Raw genomic sequence first — 18,543 nt, 5'->3', positions numbered from 1 at the left:
GTGCCTCTAATTTTATTTTTTAAAAAGAGACGCGGACCTTTTTCACATGAATTACGCATTTTCGGCTGTTATTTTATTTTTATAATTTTAAGTAATGAGTTACACTTTATACGACCATGGGCAGATTCATAACGCTTGCTCGAATGCTTTTCTTTTCAGGAGGATTGTAGTCTTGAGAGAAGGAAGGGGCTTGTCGGTAATTGATAGGACATTTGGTAGTCGTAAATTTCAATTCTTTATCCTTGGGTACGGCCTTGAACAGAAGCCAAAACCGAAAGTGAAGAAGGATAGCTTACTTGTAGATACCTTCTTCTCCTATTTGACGCATCAATTTCACTATAAATATGTTCTTCACTAAGATCAGATTCAGATTCATCAGCATCAGAATCACTGGAACTAGGAGTTGAAAGCCCAAGGGGCTGTGCATGAACTTTAAGGTCATTTATTGCTGAATGAAGGGTCAAGAGCTGTTTAAAAAGAGTGTCATCTTGGGCAACCAAAGAAGCCTGAAATATAAACAACTTATTAATTTAAACTACAACAACTACTAACAACTAACAAAAAAAAAAACAACAGGTAAAACATTACGGAGTTTCTAAGACAGTGAAACTTGCTTAAACATCAAATGGACATTACAGCACAAAGCCACCTAGGACATTCAGAGCTGCATCCCCTCCCGTCAAACCGGATCTATCAAAAGCTTTACTCGTTACGCCTCCCTCAGTATTCCAATTTGCTTTTAATCTCTTCTTTTGACCTCTCGCCACCCCCTTTGGAAGCGACCATTTTTCATTTAGTCCTATATACATGGTCAAGAAGTACAGCGACCATTTTTCATTTAGTCCTATATACATGGTCATGAAGTACAATCTTAAGCAATTATCATCCTTCAACTGTAAAACGTGACCTATACCTCTTTTTTTATCTTTCACTGTAGCCCTTGAAAGTGGGATTGAATCACATTTTCCTTAAAATAGTTGTTTAATATTTGGTCAGTTAAACGAGTACATACAACTAGCCTTAGTTGAAAACATTTAGTACACCTTCCTCAGCCTCTCGAAGCAGTCTTAGAGAAATCCTCGAATCTCTCCGGGAAAAATTGGGTTGACCGAAACATCTAGAATTGTAGCGATAACGGATTGCATTCCATGTCAACATTTTTACGTTTTTGAACGATAATTTTCAGGGAAATTTCGGCAAACCCAATTTTCTTTCACGAAAATTCTAGGAAACCTGCAAAAATCTTAAGGTAGAGGAAGCAGTTACATAAATTTAGAACTTTAAGACATCTTCAGATTTTTAATATTCAAAAAGTCATTGGATGAAGACAGAATTTAGAAAGTAGAAAACTATCAAATAATCATTATTTGAAAAGTATAAATCTATGAAATGAGAAAAATATCCCAAAATTCTAAAAAAATAAATAAGAATATGTCAATGCCCAAGAAAAACATACTAAATATTATGGCATTAGAACTGGGGTTTCATGTGAGACAGAAAACTAAAGGCCTCAATTCTAAGGCACAATAAATCTATTACTCAGAGTTAGTCAGTAATATTTCTACATATTTGAGAAAATGGTAGCTTAGACATTAATGAAACGTCTGTGCACTTACGCTGAGATGTGTGCAATTAGGGGAATATAATTCTATGATTATTAATAATAGATAGATAGATAGTTTATTTTAGCCCACCATCAAAACAACAACATGGCAGAGCATAAAGAAAAAAAAAGAAAAGAAAAAGGAAAAAGACGAAAAACAATACTTCAAGATTAACCGATTAGATTGCATTCACTTATAAAAGAAATAGCATAATTATTATTTCCCATAAAAGAAATAATAAAAATATTTCTTTTTGTTCTTTTTTTTACTAAGCATGACTTACTGACTCCAAGTTTGGAATCAGGATAAACAACATAAATGTTTTTTATATCATTATTTTTATGTTTATGTGCGGGTAGAGATTTACTTTTACTAGTGTAAAGAATAGCACCTGCCAGCCTTCCATGAATGTGTACCAATTCTTGCTAATTCACAGCTGTTGAATTTGAGAGGTACGTTTTTTTTTTCTTCAGTGCTGTCTCATGATACAAATTTCTTCTTTAATCTTGACACAATGGCCTCTCTTTTTGGCTAATCAATATTTTAATATCTAAATTTTCTTATCTAAAATTGTCCTGTTCAGGTTTTCGCTGTTTGTTCAACAGAAGCGTATTAGAGCTCACACATCTCTGTCCAAAGTGTATAATTTTAAATTTTTCTGCACACAGAGACATAATAGTTTAACTATTGAGCATGGAAGTGTTTCCTTTATGTTAAAAAAGAAACTTTTTCCACAAAAGAAGTTTTTCAAAGAAAAGTAAAAAGCTACGTTAAACCTAAGACGAGCGACAATGAAGTCAAATAGTAAACGATATCCTAGCGATATTCAGATTGACAGTTTATATATGTTACCGTGAATGTCCGAAGTCTTGTTAGTGTCAACATTCACTGGGGAATGTCCGAAATTCCTTTTTCTCTGCTTGGATTCAATTAGCTTTGCGAATCAGCTTTTTCAGTCTTATGCAAGCTATGATAGTAAAAGTTAAAGTTGTGTTAGGTTAGATTATGTTAATTTTGGTTAGGTTAAATTTGGGCTATAAATATCAGAAATAGAATATAAGCCAAGGCTAACCAAATCTAATATAACATAACCTGTCGTCATCAAACCTTGCATTAAACTAAAAACTGACTGGCAACGCTGATTAAATCCAAGGAGAAAAATTGGTATTTCACCAGTTTTGAACATTCACGGTAACATATATAATAGTACTTATCCCTTGCTGCGTATGCAATTTTTAACTTATTACCTTTATAAAAGTCAAAACGTTAAAAATGTTCGTTTTAACTTGATTATTTATTCCAACTTCTGTTCGTTTTTGGTTTTACTTTTCCACTTAGAGTATTTATTTTTATTTTACATTTGAATTACTATGTGACTTTATTTCCGCTCGTCTTAGGTTTGATGTAGCTCTTCACTTTTTTTGAACAAAAAAAATCTTTTGTTGAAGATTGACTCAGTTTTTTGTGTTAGATAGGCGAAATAGAAAGAATATTTTTGATACTTATTTCGATTTTTCTACTTAAGCATCAAGATTTTGGCTTGCTGTTTATATATTGGACAAAAGTTTGCAACAGATTTTGATAATAATTGAACTATAGAACTTTGGATGGACTGGTACGAGGAATATTATTCAAACAAGTCGATAAAGAAAATACAAGATCTTTGAGCATCCATAGGGTTGAAGCCCTTCAGACCACTATCATTTTACAACCCTCCAAATCCCCCTCTAGATGTCTTTAAAGTTTCAAATTAATCCCCTTTGGTGTTTCTGAGCTATCACAGAAAAACGCAGTTGACAACCTAGAATGCGCATAGTGTCTTTTGATTTAGCTCAACATTCCCCACAACGGGGCATGAAAGTCTTAATACACGTATATGTTCTTTAGATATAACAGATACGTCCTTTTGACCATCTGGATGCAAACAGTGTCTTAAGCTCAAAATACCCTGATAGTTTCAACTGAATACCCTTAGACATTCTTAAAATACGCTCTTTGGCAACCTTGGATGCATGTGTTGTCTTTAGATTCGGTTAAACATGCCCTGAAGCATCCAAAGTAACAAACTTAGCTGTTCCTAAGATACTACCCAGACACCCTTTTGACAATATGGATACGCATGATGTCTTTCGATTTAGTTTTATATCCCCTTTGAATTTCCATGAAAGTTTCAAGTTAATACCCCATTCTGTTACTAACATATTGCATATGTGTGTAATTTTGACAACAGGAAAATGTTTAAACTCTACTTATTTTTTTCAAAGTTGTAGTAGTAGTTGTAGTATTAGCAGCACTAGCAGTCGCAGTAGTAGAAGTAGCAGCAGCGTTCACATCCGCAATCACAGTAGTAGCAGAAGTTGCAAGCAATCACAGTCCCAAGTAGTTACACTCGATTTGGAAGTAGTCGTAATTAGAGTCACAAGCAGTAGGAACTGGAAGTATTCAGAGTCGTAATCCTAAGTGCTTACAGTCGTAGTTGTAAGCGGCCAAAGTTGTAGCCGCAACTAATTATAAGTAGTGACAATCACAAGTAGCTATAGTCACGGTTGTAACTTGTCGCAGTCATAGTCCTAAGTATTTACAGTTGCAGTCACAAGTGGCCAATGTTGTTGTAGCAAGTAACTGCAAGTAGTCACAATCGCAAGTAGTTGCAATCACGATCGTAAGTTGTCGAAGTCGAAGTCACAAGTAGTCGCAGCCACAGGCAAAAGTGACTGTAGTCACAGTTACACTTGCAAGTGCTCACAGTTCCTAAAAGTTACAGTCACAATCGGAAGTAGTTGCGATGGTGGCAGTCACAATCATAAGTAGTCTTAGTCACAGGCATAAGTCATTACAGTCGCAATCGCAAGTAGACACAAGCACACTTACCAGTGCTCACAATGGATAGTAGTTGCGGTCGCAATTGTAACGAATCGTCATCGCAAGTAATTGCAGTCGCAATCGTACCAAGAAGTCGCAGTCAAAGTAGCAAGTAACTATGGTCACAAGCACAAGTAGTCACAGTCGCAAGTAGTCACAATTAGTAGTGGCTACAATTGTATTTACAGTAGCAAGTAGTGAGAGGTGTAAGTAGTCGTAGTCCTAATTGGTCATCAGGCCCGTATCCAGGATTTTTGTTGGGGGGTTAAAAAAAATATAAAAAACGCATCAAAAATTTGTTTATATACATTTTTTGGTTTTCTACGAATTGAACAAACATTATGGGGGGGGTTCAGAACCCCCCCCCCTCCCGGCCTTGACACGGTTTTTGTAGTCAAAGTCTTTGTTTTAAGGCAGTCGCAAGGAGCTGCGATCGCTGTCTCAAGTAGTGACAGTTACAATTCGTCATAGTCGCAAGTATTCACAGTTGCAGTCACAATTAGCCGCAGTCGTAAATACCCACCGTCGTAGTCGCAGTAGGTGTAGAAATTTTAATAGTTGCAGTAACCTATTATGAAACGATCACCAGAATCATTATAATTTTTTGTAGCATATGTTTTTCCAATTGTGTTTTTTATATTTTGCTCAGTCTACTAGAATAACGGTTTCACTTTTTACTAGTGACTTGCTACTTAATATGGCTAACGTGTAACAACTAACTGCATTCAGGAACTGTATACTAAGCCTTACTAAATCACAAGCAATGGATTTGAGAGGTAGATCATAATTAGCATCAGTGCGTTCTTAGGAACGGATTTCTTGTTTGTCATGACAGAAAGAATATGTCCACAAACATATGTCGAAATTTAAATGGCTACTCAGACATAGTTGTTTAATTGTTAACCATGAAAATGCGCTTTTTTATTACTATTCATGAGATGCTGATTTCATATTTGAAATCATTATAACTGTTTATTGCATATATGTTTCCGGAATTATATGCATTGAAATTCAGCTTCACCTACAATGGGAACTGTTTGCTCTTTACTAGTTGGTTGCCATTGTGACCAACGTGCAACAGCTGACACTATTACAGTAGCCTATACTGAAGTTAACATATGCATGGTATAAGCTAGCAAAGCCATAAATTTGAAAAGGCACCATTTTCTGAGCGAAAATTCGTCGAATAAACACTTAAAAAAATAACTTTGAAAATTGCTATGCTTTGAAGGATTCAATGCGCAGCCACTTGAGAAAAGGCTTCCCAAATGGTTCAAAAATGACCCATCTGAAACACCCTTGTATAATACGCTAAATCAGAGTTTGACTCTGACTTTCAAAATTCTACAGTCAAAATATTACTAGAAATTTATTGCAGAAAGCAGATGCCAATAAAAAGTATTTCTGAATGAATATTCGAATTCTTCCCAATACTTAAATTATAATCCAAAATTTTAATTTGTCGGAAGAAAAAACAAAAAAATTGCACCTGCTGCTAATATTAACCAATAATAAAACTATGTTAGTTAAATCTAATTAAAGCCATATCAAAACCTGAGTCGAGTAGAAATCTAATGGCAGATTAATTCAAGTCTAAGACTTAAAGAAATTACTTTCAATTAATTAAATGAAACCCAAAAGGAAGAAAAATAAAATAAATAATCACATAAAAAGTAAAGATAACGGATACTGTAATAGATGAATAAATTAATCCTAAGACGAACAGAAAATAAAATTAATAATAAATTCAAACTCAAAATGAACAGAAATTGAACGGAATGAATAGAATACAAACACAAGTAGTGCTACCACCCCCTAAACCTTTTTAAAGCCAGAGCATAGTTTGTTCTTTGCTGAAAACAAGATGCGTTTGAACAGTTTGTCTTTTGTAACCGCAACGTCAAAAAATCAAGAATTTCTTCCAAGACCTCCAAGGTACTAATATAAGGAACTAAAGAACTTTCAATTGTTCTTCAATAAAAACAATAGTAATGTGTTTAAACCCTTTGAAAAAGAAAAATATAAACGCACTTAGAGGAGTACAAAGAAGAAAAATTAAAGCACTGACAAAAAAAAACAATAAGTAACATCTTATTTTATAACAATACATAACATAAATAACAATATGTTTCACGCAAAAGCGAAAAGACAACAGTCCTTTCGCTGTTCTTGAACAATCTGTCCATAAGATGGTCCTTTTTTCTAAGAATTATAAAAAAAAGCAATATCTGTCCAGTAATCTTGATTATTGTGATGTTGTTATTTTGTGAATGTTTTGATAAATAAAAACCACACCCCTTAATACATACACTTTTCAATAAATACAAACGAAACACAAGCCGTTTAGAAAATCTTGAGAAAGGGGTGGGAGTGTCAACATTTCTTTACAATCTTGATTAGCTTGATGATATTAATTTCTCTGTTGTGTTAATGTTGATGTTATGAAACATCAACAACAGACGTATATATATATATATATATATATATATATATATATATATATATATATATATATATATATATATAGGACTATCAAATAAATTAAAGAAAATTCCAAATATATAGTTGAAACTAAGCCATAAGAAATATTAAACATTCCTCACATAAGAAATATTAACACTCCTCACAATAAACATTTCTAACTCAGGTTAGGGTCACATGTTCTCGTCTATATATAAAAAAAAAAAAAAAAAAAGAAAAAGAAATCAAGACATTAAAAATTTCTTTAAATTCTTTTGAAAATACCAAACGAGTGACATTCTTGAGCTGACTCAGGTAGGGTATTCCAAACGATATGACAAGTAATTAATGGATTAAAGTCAGACCTCACCGATGGAGTAAATAAAATAATAATATTCCTTGAATTGCGAAGATTATACTTAGTAGTAGTAGCAGTTATAAAAAACCCGGCCCCAAAAAAGGAAAGGTGTAGCCTTGCTCTTGTTTCTCGTAATTTTGCTTGTTTAAGGATTCTATAGCAGTATCTGTTATATTTTAGTGTAATAACTTTAGTTTAAATTCTAATCGTTTTAGGTTGAAATTATCATATGACTTTTTTGTTTCATCTTATATTTTATTATGGCTTTGTACTTCTATTTGAAAAATTCCATTATTGGAGCTTTTTAAAGTTAATTTCATGAAACCCTAGAAATGAGGCGTCAATCTTGAAGGAATAACATTGAGGGTATAGAACACTCTATTAACATGTTGATGAGCATTTGAGCGTAGGGTTTGAAAGAGACCAGTAAGCCAATTTTTTAGGCTGGGCTTGAATTTGGGGGGGGGGGGAAATGACCAGAAAACACAAGTGATAGGTGAATTAAACGGAAACAGGGGAAAGTACCCTGTTTTTTTTATTCAGTTGATTATATTTCAATAGTTAACCACAAGAAAATAAAATGTCCCTCTTCCCCTCTCAGTAGCCCACGGTTTAGTTTCGAAGTTAAAAATCTTCAAGTTTTGCGATAATGTTTAGGAATTCTAATGACCTACCGTTGATTGAAAACAGATAATCTGCAAATATTTTACATTTTTCACTTTGTGGTAAACAGCCTATACCCAGGTAGTTTCAGTAATTGCAGGATTGTAAAGCAATCCATCCACAACAAGCTTTACAAACTTCATTTTCGACACAATCAAAAATTGTAATTTATCCTTGATATGATAAGGTCGACTCTAAATTATTCTGACAGCGGAATACATACAACCAATTTAAAACCTTTAGGTAACACCTAGGAACATTTTAATGTATTCGGTTTACTTTATGTTCGTCTTTAATCTTACATGCTATAATAATATAATATTATAATAAATATAACAATATAATATTCATATTATCACGTATAATATAATGTATCTAAGAAGGGATATCTCTCTCTACCCCAGGCCTTCACGCTAAAGTTTAACTTTTTCATAATAACGCTTGGAAAATGGAATCGCCTCTGAAAAATTTTACCCCCTTTTTTAAGGTAAAAAACATAAAAAACTAAAAGATATGGTACTGGACTTTATATTCCCTACTACTGGTGCTAATCCCACTTTCTTGTCCCTTCAGCCAAGAGTAGGGGGGGATGTATGGGGGGGGATGAGCACTCTTCCTGTTTACCTTCCCCAGATTTCACTAGGTACCCATTTGGAAATGGGTTGACTCTGACTAAGCTTACAGAATCACATTACTAACCCTGGTTCCAAACCCAATAATGAGGACATCGGTACTCGAACCCCCATGGCAAAGAACCTTGGATTGCATTTCTATCACGCCAATCACCCAGCAAGGGATGTTTTAGCGGAGGATTCGTAACAAAAATATTATTCCCACAAAGCCCCTTTCTACCATAGTGCAAGGAAGCAAAAGCTTGTTGCCATAGCAAGAAACAAAAAAAAACATAATTAATAAATGAACATCTTATCAATATACACAAATAGATTTACATGGTAACCAGTCCAATAAACGTTACAATAAAAATATTCTTGCAAGAATAGAGTGAGCCATTCCCTCCTGAGCATACTTATAAGAAGCCTAGTCTAAATTCATTAGTCCAAACATGGGGATTCTATAATGAGATTGCTAGAAAAACAATGTTTGTTCAAAAGTATTATTTTGGTATCCATTTCCTACGCTTTTGAACTATATAGGATCAAATGGAAAAATTTTGACCAAAAAGTGTCGCTATGTATTTGCTATCTTTAAGAATGCAAAACACATTGAATAACAATTAACTCCAGTAATGTTTTTCTTGTCGACTTGGTTTGCATTTCAATTTCTTTTTTTTTTTGCTCTTTTGATAAATAAAAATATAAGAATCGAAATAAATGTCATTTTCAGTAAGCCACACGTGACAATAGCCTTTCACAGGGTTTTAGGTGGTGGTAGTTTCTCACTGTTAGCTTTTTTTCTTGGCTGTTGATAAAAAACACACTTTTGCGTCATCTTATGGTAAAAATAATTGGGTCATACATTTCATTGAATAAAATTTCTTCGGCGTACTTGGGATTTGGAAAGGTCATCATTAATAAACAAAATCTTGCTAATTAATACCATTAATAAGATAAAAAATGGACTAGTGTCGCTGAAATAGATATTTCCAGCAGTTACTAATAATTTTCTTTGCTGTTAATAAAAACCCACTGTCCTAACTACTAGTAGTTTTCAGTCAAGCGCAAATGCCATACATTGTTTAAGGCCGCGGTAACCCCACCCTTGATTGCCGCAATTTCTGTTCGTTTTTGGTTTGACTTATCATATGACTTTATTTCTGCTCGTCACAATTTTTTTCCATCATTAACTACTCTTCAAATAAAGATTTCTGTTTGCCAATTGCAAAGGGCCACCCCTCTCCGCCACATTGTGCACATCTTAAGTGCAAACATGCGTGGCACAGCTGCACCACGCCGCACTTCTTTGAGTCACGTATGGAAAGCTTCGCCCCACACTTTTGCTAAGCACCATCTACGCTTGAAGTGGGTCGCCCCTGATCTATTACCTCACTTTACATTTTCTTTGCAATGATTTGGTCAGACGCACCCCAATAAGATAGTACATAAGATGTACATTTGACCTTCTGGTAGCAAAGCACAATGTTATATTACTTTTTTTTGCGTCATCTTGTTTGGAAAAAATTGGGTCATACACTCCATGGAATAAAACTTCTTCGGCGTACTTGGGATTTGGAAAGGTCATCATTAATAAACAAGATCTTGTTAATTAATACCATTAATGAGGTAGAAAATTAACTGGTGTCGCTGAAATAGATATTGCCAGCAGTTAATAACAAACTAGTAAGATCATTTCAAAATCCCCGCTGGTTTTGCCAGTAATTGGGAGTTAAAAAATTGTTCCATCTCGCACATAATTCAAGGAACTGGTTGACTTCAAGGCTCAAAATAGCCAATTGTCGTAAAAGGTTCATGTGGTCAGATCAGGCACGTAAGTTGGATTAATTTTGGGGCAAACGGAAAAAAATACAGGAAATCTAAAGACTTTGATGATAGTCTTGAGACCTCGGAAAAACAGGCACCAGAGGGCCCCTTTTAAGTATTTCCCTGAATCATACCCTTCAAATTCTTTTTATGTATTTTGTATATGCTTGCTCTGATTAATGCATCTTTGGCAATTTTTCCCCTTCCATCGGAATCAATATATGCGTCTGTGTCTGATCAAAATCCTGCCTTACATGAAATAATTTGTAAAAAAAAATTCTTACGGAAGTAAAGAGCGAGGCTTGTGGCATTGCAAAATATATTTATAATTCTAAAATCGTATACTTACTCCGCTAAAAACCAACCCCAGTGTTTGATGTAAACCCGAAAATTAATGTCTTGTGGCCAAGTCCGTATCAAGGTAGGAAGATGGTTCCCAGGTTTGAACTGGAAACCATGTTAATACATTTTTCATCTGAAAAAAAAGTTGTACCCCCCTACAAAAAATAACTCTCCTCGAACAAAATCCTGGATAAACCCTTTCTTGTGGCACGAAATGGCAGACAACACCACTACAAAGTCGCAATCTCTTATTTTGCTTTAAACGTCATTAGATACTGTTATTTCTATCGAAAAAAGCCCTTTCCAATGTTTCATGACTATTCTCTCGAAACAACCACCCCTGAGAAATAAATGGAAAACAATAAAAAAGACCCACATCAGTGGTATCCATTCCAAAAAACAACATTTCTTGTTGGTCAAGAAGGGAGACTGTAATTCTAGAGCTATATGTTTCGAAAATGACAATTTTAATTTCAAATTGTCCGGTTCGGTCCATCGCCATTTCGGGTGGGGGTTTCAAGCTCTTTTTCAAAATTCCTAAAACTTCTGATTTCACAATAACTTTTGCTATTAAGTTAAATCTGTATAATAGCTATTAGTCCTGAATTACTTCTAAATGAGGATTTTTATCCATACACAGTCTTTTTCTTTCTCAAAATGTGTTTCTTAAACTTTCGTTTATTGTAAGCTACGATTCGCTTTGCTAGGCTAATATTTTCATAGTTTTCTGACGATTCGTCTTGTGTTGTTTTTCTACCATTGGCACCAATGACCTCGATTCCAATAAACAGAAATAAGTCTCTTTCTTTTGCTCAAAGTAAAAAGAAACGACAGAAGATTTTCTAAACTCATCGAGTCTAAAAAAAAGAACCTGCAAAACTTTACCAAGTGAAACAGGCAGAAAAAGAGACACTAATATTTTTATTCCAAATTCGCAAAGATTCTAGATCTAGACCAGTCGTTCCCGACCTATTTCGGGCCATGTCCCACCTAGGCATTTCTGAAATCCTAATGCCCCCCTAATTACATTAAAAATGTTTTTGTTCACCTAAAGGAAAGTTAAATCTTAGCTTGGAATCTTTTTTCGGGTCGTCCATCTTTTCAGAAAATATAGGACGTCTTTTCAATTCTAACATTTATCGTTTATGCTCTTTAAATGAATTTGAATGTGATCTCATTCACATTTATTTTTTTAATTAAAGAACTAAAGTATAGTCAGCCAAATGATGAACGTACTGCTCATGACCCAACAAAATATTTCTATGCTCCACCAGTGGGGCCTGCGCCCCACGTTGGGAATCACGGATCTCTACCCTTCGACAAGATATCTTACTTTTTTTTTACCTCTATCAAAAGTCATTCATTAACCGACATTCAACGAATATTTTATGTTCAATTTTCTGTCTAATTTGACCTTTTCCTGGCATCATAGTGTGTCAGAAGGATTGACCAGGCTCAAGTTGACTGAAAGCTGGAGTTAATTTTTTCCCTAAGCTTAAATTTCTTCTCTTATCTTCATTTCAAGGTCAAGCCTTGAGACTCGCATCTCTGGACGAAGCTGACAACACCCTCGAGAACAGTTAAATGGCATGAAAATTATGTAAGAGGTAGGTAAGCGGGAAAAACATTTCTTTTATCTTATTCTGTCTAACTAGAAAGCCGTATGTCGAATGCATTAGATTTGAAAAAAAAAATGGTAATATTTGAGCTCTGCTCTAACAACCCATAAATCTGGAGAAGACTTGAACCAATTACAGGTTCCCCACACCCCCGAGCTCTGCAAAAGGCACCTAGAGGCTCTAGCAAGAAGAAGCCACGCAAATTACGATGAAAAACATGAAATATGGTATATGTATAAAATCAAAAAAATTTGAACTTGTGTAAATATACGAAACACACTCAATAACTTTGCTCTGTAAGATCTGACAGAAACTGGTTTACCTCTCTGCAATCGGTTATGATTTGCTTGTTTTCAGTGACGAAAACTACGATGCAGGTATATTTGTATTAAATATTTAATATATAAAGGTGGTTATGTCAAGTTATGTATTTAATATAATGCATTCTGCACGGTTTGCTTTCCATAATTCTTTGCCGTAGTTTCCATGATTTTGTTTCTAAACTATTATATTTTCATCATATTTTGGTATATTTCATTAGAATTAACCTAACTTCACTTCTTGGGTGTGTTCCGTAGTATTAAGTACCGTTTTTTAGACACGCAATCTATTCCAAGAGTTATGGAAGGATAAAAGGATTGGGAAGTACTATTCTAAAGCGAGTAAGTAACATTGCGCACGATTAGAAAATTTTCTATAAACTTGAAGCAGAACTCACTTCAAGCCACAAGCACACAATTCTCTCACGGTCAAGGGACAGAAATTACATAGTACAAAAATTTTTCAAATAAAATATCTAATATTTATTTCACACAGTGCAAGGATGAACTATTTCAAAACAAAATGTTCCCAGCGCAAATGCAAACATTTTATTTCTAAAAGTTGATCGAGCCAAATTGTTTCCAAACTTTTACTCTGATCTTGCATGATGTTCAGTCTTGAAGACTCAAAGAAGGCATTTTGGGTATCTATATAAGGGGGGGGGTGCAAATTGCAGTAAAAATTGTTTACCGATGCATATTCTGACACTGTTTAGGGTTTTTCTCGGGAGGGGGGGGGGGGTTCACAAAACCTTTATAAACCGCAACAAAAAATTGCCTACATGTCTTTTGGTTACTTTTGTACGAATCTATAAAAAATTTCAGGTGGGGGGGGGGATCCAACCGGGTACGGCCCTTAATAAGACCCATAATGACTTCTGTGAAGCCAAAGTTTTCAGTTGAATACTAAGCTCGACAAAACAGTAGAATCATGGGAAAAGGAATTAAATCAGAAAACTTCGGATTCCCAGGCAAACAAGCTCTTCTTAGGGATATATTTACTCTGTTTAAACTTTTTTGTTTTCAGTTTTTTGGGTAGGGGTGATTATAAGTGTCTTCTGAAAAGATTTAGGTGCTTAGGCTGTGCTTTATGGATGAAGGATGATAAGTTGCTCTATATGTTTCAATCGATCATTCAGTACAACAGAACAGCACAATTATTGGAAAAAAGTTCAAGATTGTGGAGCTATTGGTTAGAAATCCCCTCGTATGCATTTGTTCCCTGGTCACGATCTAACTTTACCCCTTCCCCCCCTTCCCCTTCTGGCTGTGAAAAACTGCAACTCAGTGTAATATCCCATGAAGGCTTTGCAGCCCTATTACAATCTGGCAAGTTTGAACCTATTGTTTTATAGCTTTTAACTTCATTTGCATAAATCCTGTCCTTGCTAAATGCTTAAGTTCCATGACTTTATAAGAGGCGTGAACGACTTTACGACTCAAATTTAAATTGGTCTGTCATCACATATATTTACCTTGGACACAAATTAGGCTAAGCTTATATACTAAGAGGGCGTATATAACTCCCAGGAATATTTTGCCACTGGTGTTACGTAACTGTTTGGTTTAACTTAGTATTCACATATACCACATTTTTAATAAATTTGTGTAGTTTAACGAACTTTTCAGTAAGGCTAGTCAATTCGGTCATAAAATTTTAGTCTGTCATCACTGTGATCATAAAAGCTGTTAAGAGGTAATATTTTGGTAGTCTATCCTAATTAATTTTAGCGGGTTTATCCTATTTTTCATCCTAATTAAAACTATCAAATTCGTTACCTATTTACTATGAACTTGGGCAACCGTCAATTTTGGAGGATAGGCATATAGAGGGACCAGATTAGAGAAAAATACTAGTAACTGAAAACATTAAATGAGCAATATAAGAAATTATGGAAGGATTATCCTAATTAATTAATTAACAATTAATTGGTAGTTTGTCCTAATTAATTTTAGCGGGTTTATCCAATTCTTCATCCTAATTAAAACTATCAAATTCGTTACCTATTTACTATATATATTAACTCGGACTGCCGTCAATTTTGGAGGATGGGCATATAGAGGGACCAGATTAGAGAAAAATACTAGGAACTGAAAACATTAAATGAGCAATATAAGAAATTATGGAAGGATTATCCTAATTAACTAATTGGTTAATTAATTAACAATTAATTGGTAGTTTATCCTAATTAATTTTAGCGGGTTTATCCAATTCTTCATCCTAATTAAAACTATCAAATTCGTTACCTATTTACTATATATATTAACTCGGACTGTCGTCAATTTTGGAGGATGGGCATATAGAGGGACCAGATTAGAGAAAATACTAGGAACTGAAAGCATTAAATGAGAAATATAAGAAATTATGGAAGGATAGCTTTAGGCTGCTCAACAAGAGGAGCAGCCTAAGCCCTACATATGTGTCTGGCTTTGTTAATTCGAGGGAGGGGGAGGCTTGTCGGCGTTTCAAAAAAAAAAAAATGCTAAAAATAGAGAAAATGTAGAACAGATCCAATGTACAGGTAATCATACGTAGACAAAATTTTGGGACAAGAGAAAGCCTCCCTCTCGTAAGCACCTGCATTATAAATGATTTCTGATCAATTGGTCTAATCTGAATAATTAGTGATTCCAAGAATTATCATGCGCTTGTTTTTTATTATTACTATTTTTAATTTTTTGTAGTTAGAGGTTATGTCCGTCGATATGCCCTAGGATTTATCCAAAGGACCCAGACATTTAAATAAGAAGAATTGCCCCTTTAAAAGCCAGGATTCTTACGACTTCCTTTAAAAGGATTTCTTGTGTTTCTGCTTGAGTTCGTCTGTTTCACAAATCTTTTGTCTAAGCCTCTCTTCTCGAAACATAATTTCTGCGTACGGGATACATACCAGAAAGAACTGAGGTCACAAGCCACAATAAACACTTTTTAAAACCTAAGAGACTAGAGATGGGACAAGTTTGGATATACGATCGAAGTAGTATCTGTATTCAGAGTGATAACCCTTCTGATCTTCCATCGAAGAAGTTTAATTACAGTTAAATTTTGAATTTCTTAATACATTTCGTTGTAGGAAATATTTGTTTTTGACCAATCTGACACAATCCTTAAAAAAACAAGAAAATTTGGCTTTTTACTTTTGTATCCCATCGAAATGACTATTGAAAGAAAGATACCCTTTCCGTGGGACTTGAATACCACCATCGCGATGAATTTTGTTATTATTACAAAAATTTGTAATACTGTTATTCTCTAACGATAAAATTAGTTTAGCTGCCCTCAAGAGATTACATAGGATAAATACCATTGAAATATATTAAAAACAAAATATTTTAATGTATTTTTTTGTCAAATCGAAATGGTGCAAAATGTGTCAATTTACGATCTTGTATTACAGCCATTAGCCTACAAGTCTCAGTTTAATAGAAAAAAAAATACATAAATTTGCAACAGTCACACGATGTCAATTAAATATTTTTATCAAATTAGAAAATTAAGACCGGTTTTACATAAAGTTCGCCGAGTCACAGTTGCCAATTCACAAGTTTCTATTGCGGCCAGTACACACCTCAGTTCTAATTTCACTTCCTCAAAAAAAGTGGTAAATCCACATCCAAAAATGTGCAACAAGCTTATACGACTTTCATGTTATGAACCGTTCAGCTAAATTGCTAACTGAGGCAATTCGTGTCATAGGTCAGACCGTAAATATACAAACGGTAAATATCTCACTGTCAGCTCTTATAATTTTGAATGCAACATTAATTTACTAGGAGTGTTTTTCTCGTTAGCATTGAAAATGAAGTTTCAAAAAAATATTAAAACTTCGGATGTCTTGTTTTATCTTTATTTGCCAACCATCCTTCAATGATTTATTCTATACTATCGATTTTTTTACTAGACTACATGAAAACATTCCCGTGCAACTGAATCCTCGTTTAACTGAACACATTTAAGTCAAGGCTCGTGTAGCTCAAATCCATTTAACTGAACCATCGTTTAACAGAACCCCTTACAATTAGTACCTGGATATAATACCTGCTTGATTTAAGACCCATTGAAATCAACCCCCACGCAACTCGAACCGACTCAACAAAACCCCCTTTTAACTCAACCCTCTTTAAACTCAACCCTGATTCAAAACAAAAATCACTAAATTCAACCCCATTTAAGTCAATCCTTTTGCAACTCAACCCTTGTTTAATTAAACCCCCATTAAACTCAATACCTGTCAAACTCAACCGCCATTTAAATCAGTCCTAATGCAGCCCAGCCTCCGCTTAACCTAATCCTATTTGATTCAGCCCCCATTTAAATCAACCCCATTAAGCTCAACGCTTTTTAAATCAACGATATATTTAGAAAATGTAATGCAGGCCGTTTTGTCGGAAGTAATGAAAACGACTTGTATAAAATGGGCTTTATTCGTCGGCTAATTCTTATTGAAGTGTTTTTTCAAGTCAATTCAATGCAAGACTTTCCCTCCCTCTTCCATTTAAAAAACAACAATTTATCCTTCTGTCTTATATATTTGAAATAAGCAAAACATTTCATGCGGAGGGGCCGAACACACTTGAATTTCATGGTTGCAACAATGGGGTTGAATGGGAGTCGAGTCAAATAGGGTCGGGTTAAACTGGGGTTGAGTCACATGAGGGTCAAGGTAATTGAGGGTTGAATTACGTGGGGGCTGATTTAATTTCAGATTCAATGGAGCGGGGGGCTTGAGTTGCATGGGGTTGACTTAACTAAAGATTGAGTCAGACGAGGTTGAGTTGAATAGGGTTGAGTTAAACGGGGGTTCAGTTGAATGAGCGTTAAGTTGAATGGGTTGAGTTGAATGGGGTTTTAGTTAAACAGGCATTCAGTTACACGAAGACCACATAAAACATGAGTTCTGTCATCTTTTCAAGCATAAAACTACTACTACTACTAACTCAGTGTAGCACCAAGCCGTCTGATGCCAACACAGCTACGCACGCTCCTCCTCCAACCTAATCTATTTAAAGCCTCCCTTTTTACACCCTCCCAGGAAGTTCCCATTTCCCTTTAAATCTTTATTTATGACATCCTCCCAACCCAGACAAGGACGACCTACTTTCCTTCCGTGTAGCCCCAGACGGTTGGCCAAAAAGGAAAATCTTCGTTAATCTGTCATCCTTCATCCGTAGAACGTGGCCTAGCCAGACATGTCTAAAAAACATTGTCAAAGTGTCATATAGCTCTTGTCGATAAAAATGGATTATATTTATCAAACTATAAATAGCAATACCATCGTGTGACACGAATTGGCTTTCCAGTCTAAATAAGTTTCTTCCAAAACACCAGAATTGAAGGATCGAGGGCTATCTAGCGAGCAGCGTTTTTATTGGGTTCAAGATCGCCCTTTCACTTGGATGATTCGCGTGTTCCAGATTCAAATTTTTCCGTTATAAGCAAAATTGGAAAGCTAAATTGCATGTCTCGACAAGTTTTTTTTCCTGATATCAATAACCAGGCCCTGTTAATCTCAGCTTTTAGCTGCACCGAGTAACAGCTAAGGATTCAGTGGTACAGTTTTAACTCTGTTTTTGGTCGCAGTCCCACTCTTTAGTAAGAACAGGGCCAGGGGACTTGTTCAAGCCTTGAATTCTTGCTGGATCTATACCTGAACTTCACTTAAGAAGAAACATACAAAAAATTACAAATTCAGTTTTTTAGGTCTCATTTTGGGCGATATTCTTCGGACATTTGTTTTATAGTTTCCGGTTGCCTTTTCAGGTGATGGTGCTCATAAGTAATTATGTTATTCATATATGGGAAAAAATAAGTAGTACGATGCAAATGACGCTGTGGTTTTTCCAAACGTGCAATCAACCGTAAATGACACACATCAC

The 18,543-nt window shown here is 34.8% G+C and overlaps 1 protein-coding gene across 5 annotated transcripts in view; it reads right to left on the bottom strand.

The window, feature by feature from the left end:
* The window catches only part of LOC136035278 (uncharacterized), a 270,968-nt gene that overhangs the window by 65,138 nt on the left and 187,287 nt on the right, over positions 1-18,543 (bottom strand). For 4 of the 5 annotated variants that reach the window (XM_065716960.1, XM_065716961.1, XM_065716959.1 and 1 more), the window contains exon 3: positions 297-506. In XM_065716960.1, coding sequence (XP_065573032.1) covers positions 297-506 — 210 coding nt within the window. The remainder of the gene's footprint in view (positions 1-296; positions 507-18,543) is intronic. The other variant, XM_065716962.1, reaches the window with a different exon arrangement.

This window comes from Artemia franciscana, chromosome 14, assembly GCF_032884065.1.
Source record: "Artemia franciscana chromosome 14, ASM3288406v1, whole genome shotgun sequence".
Lineage (NCBI taxonomy): Eukaryota > Metazoa > Arthropoda > Branchiopoda > Anostraca > Artemiidae > Artemia > Artemia franciscana.
Note: the sequence above shows the minus strand (reverse complement) of the source record. Positions and strands in the feature narration are given on the sequence as shown.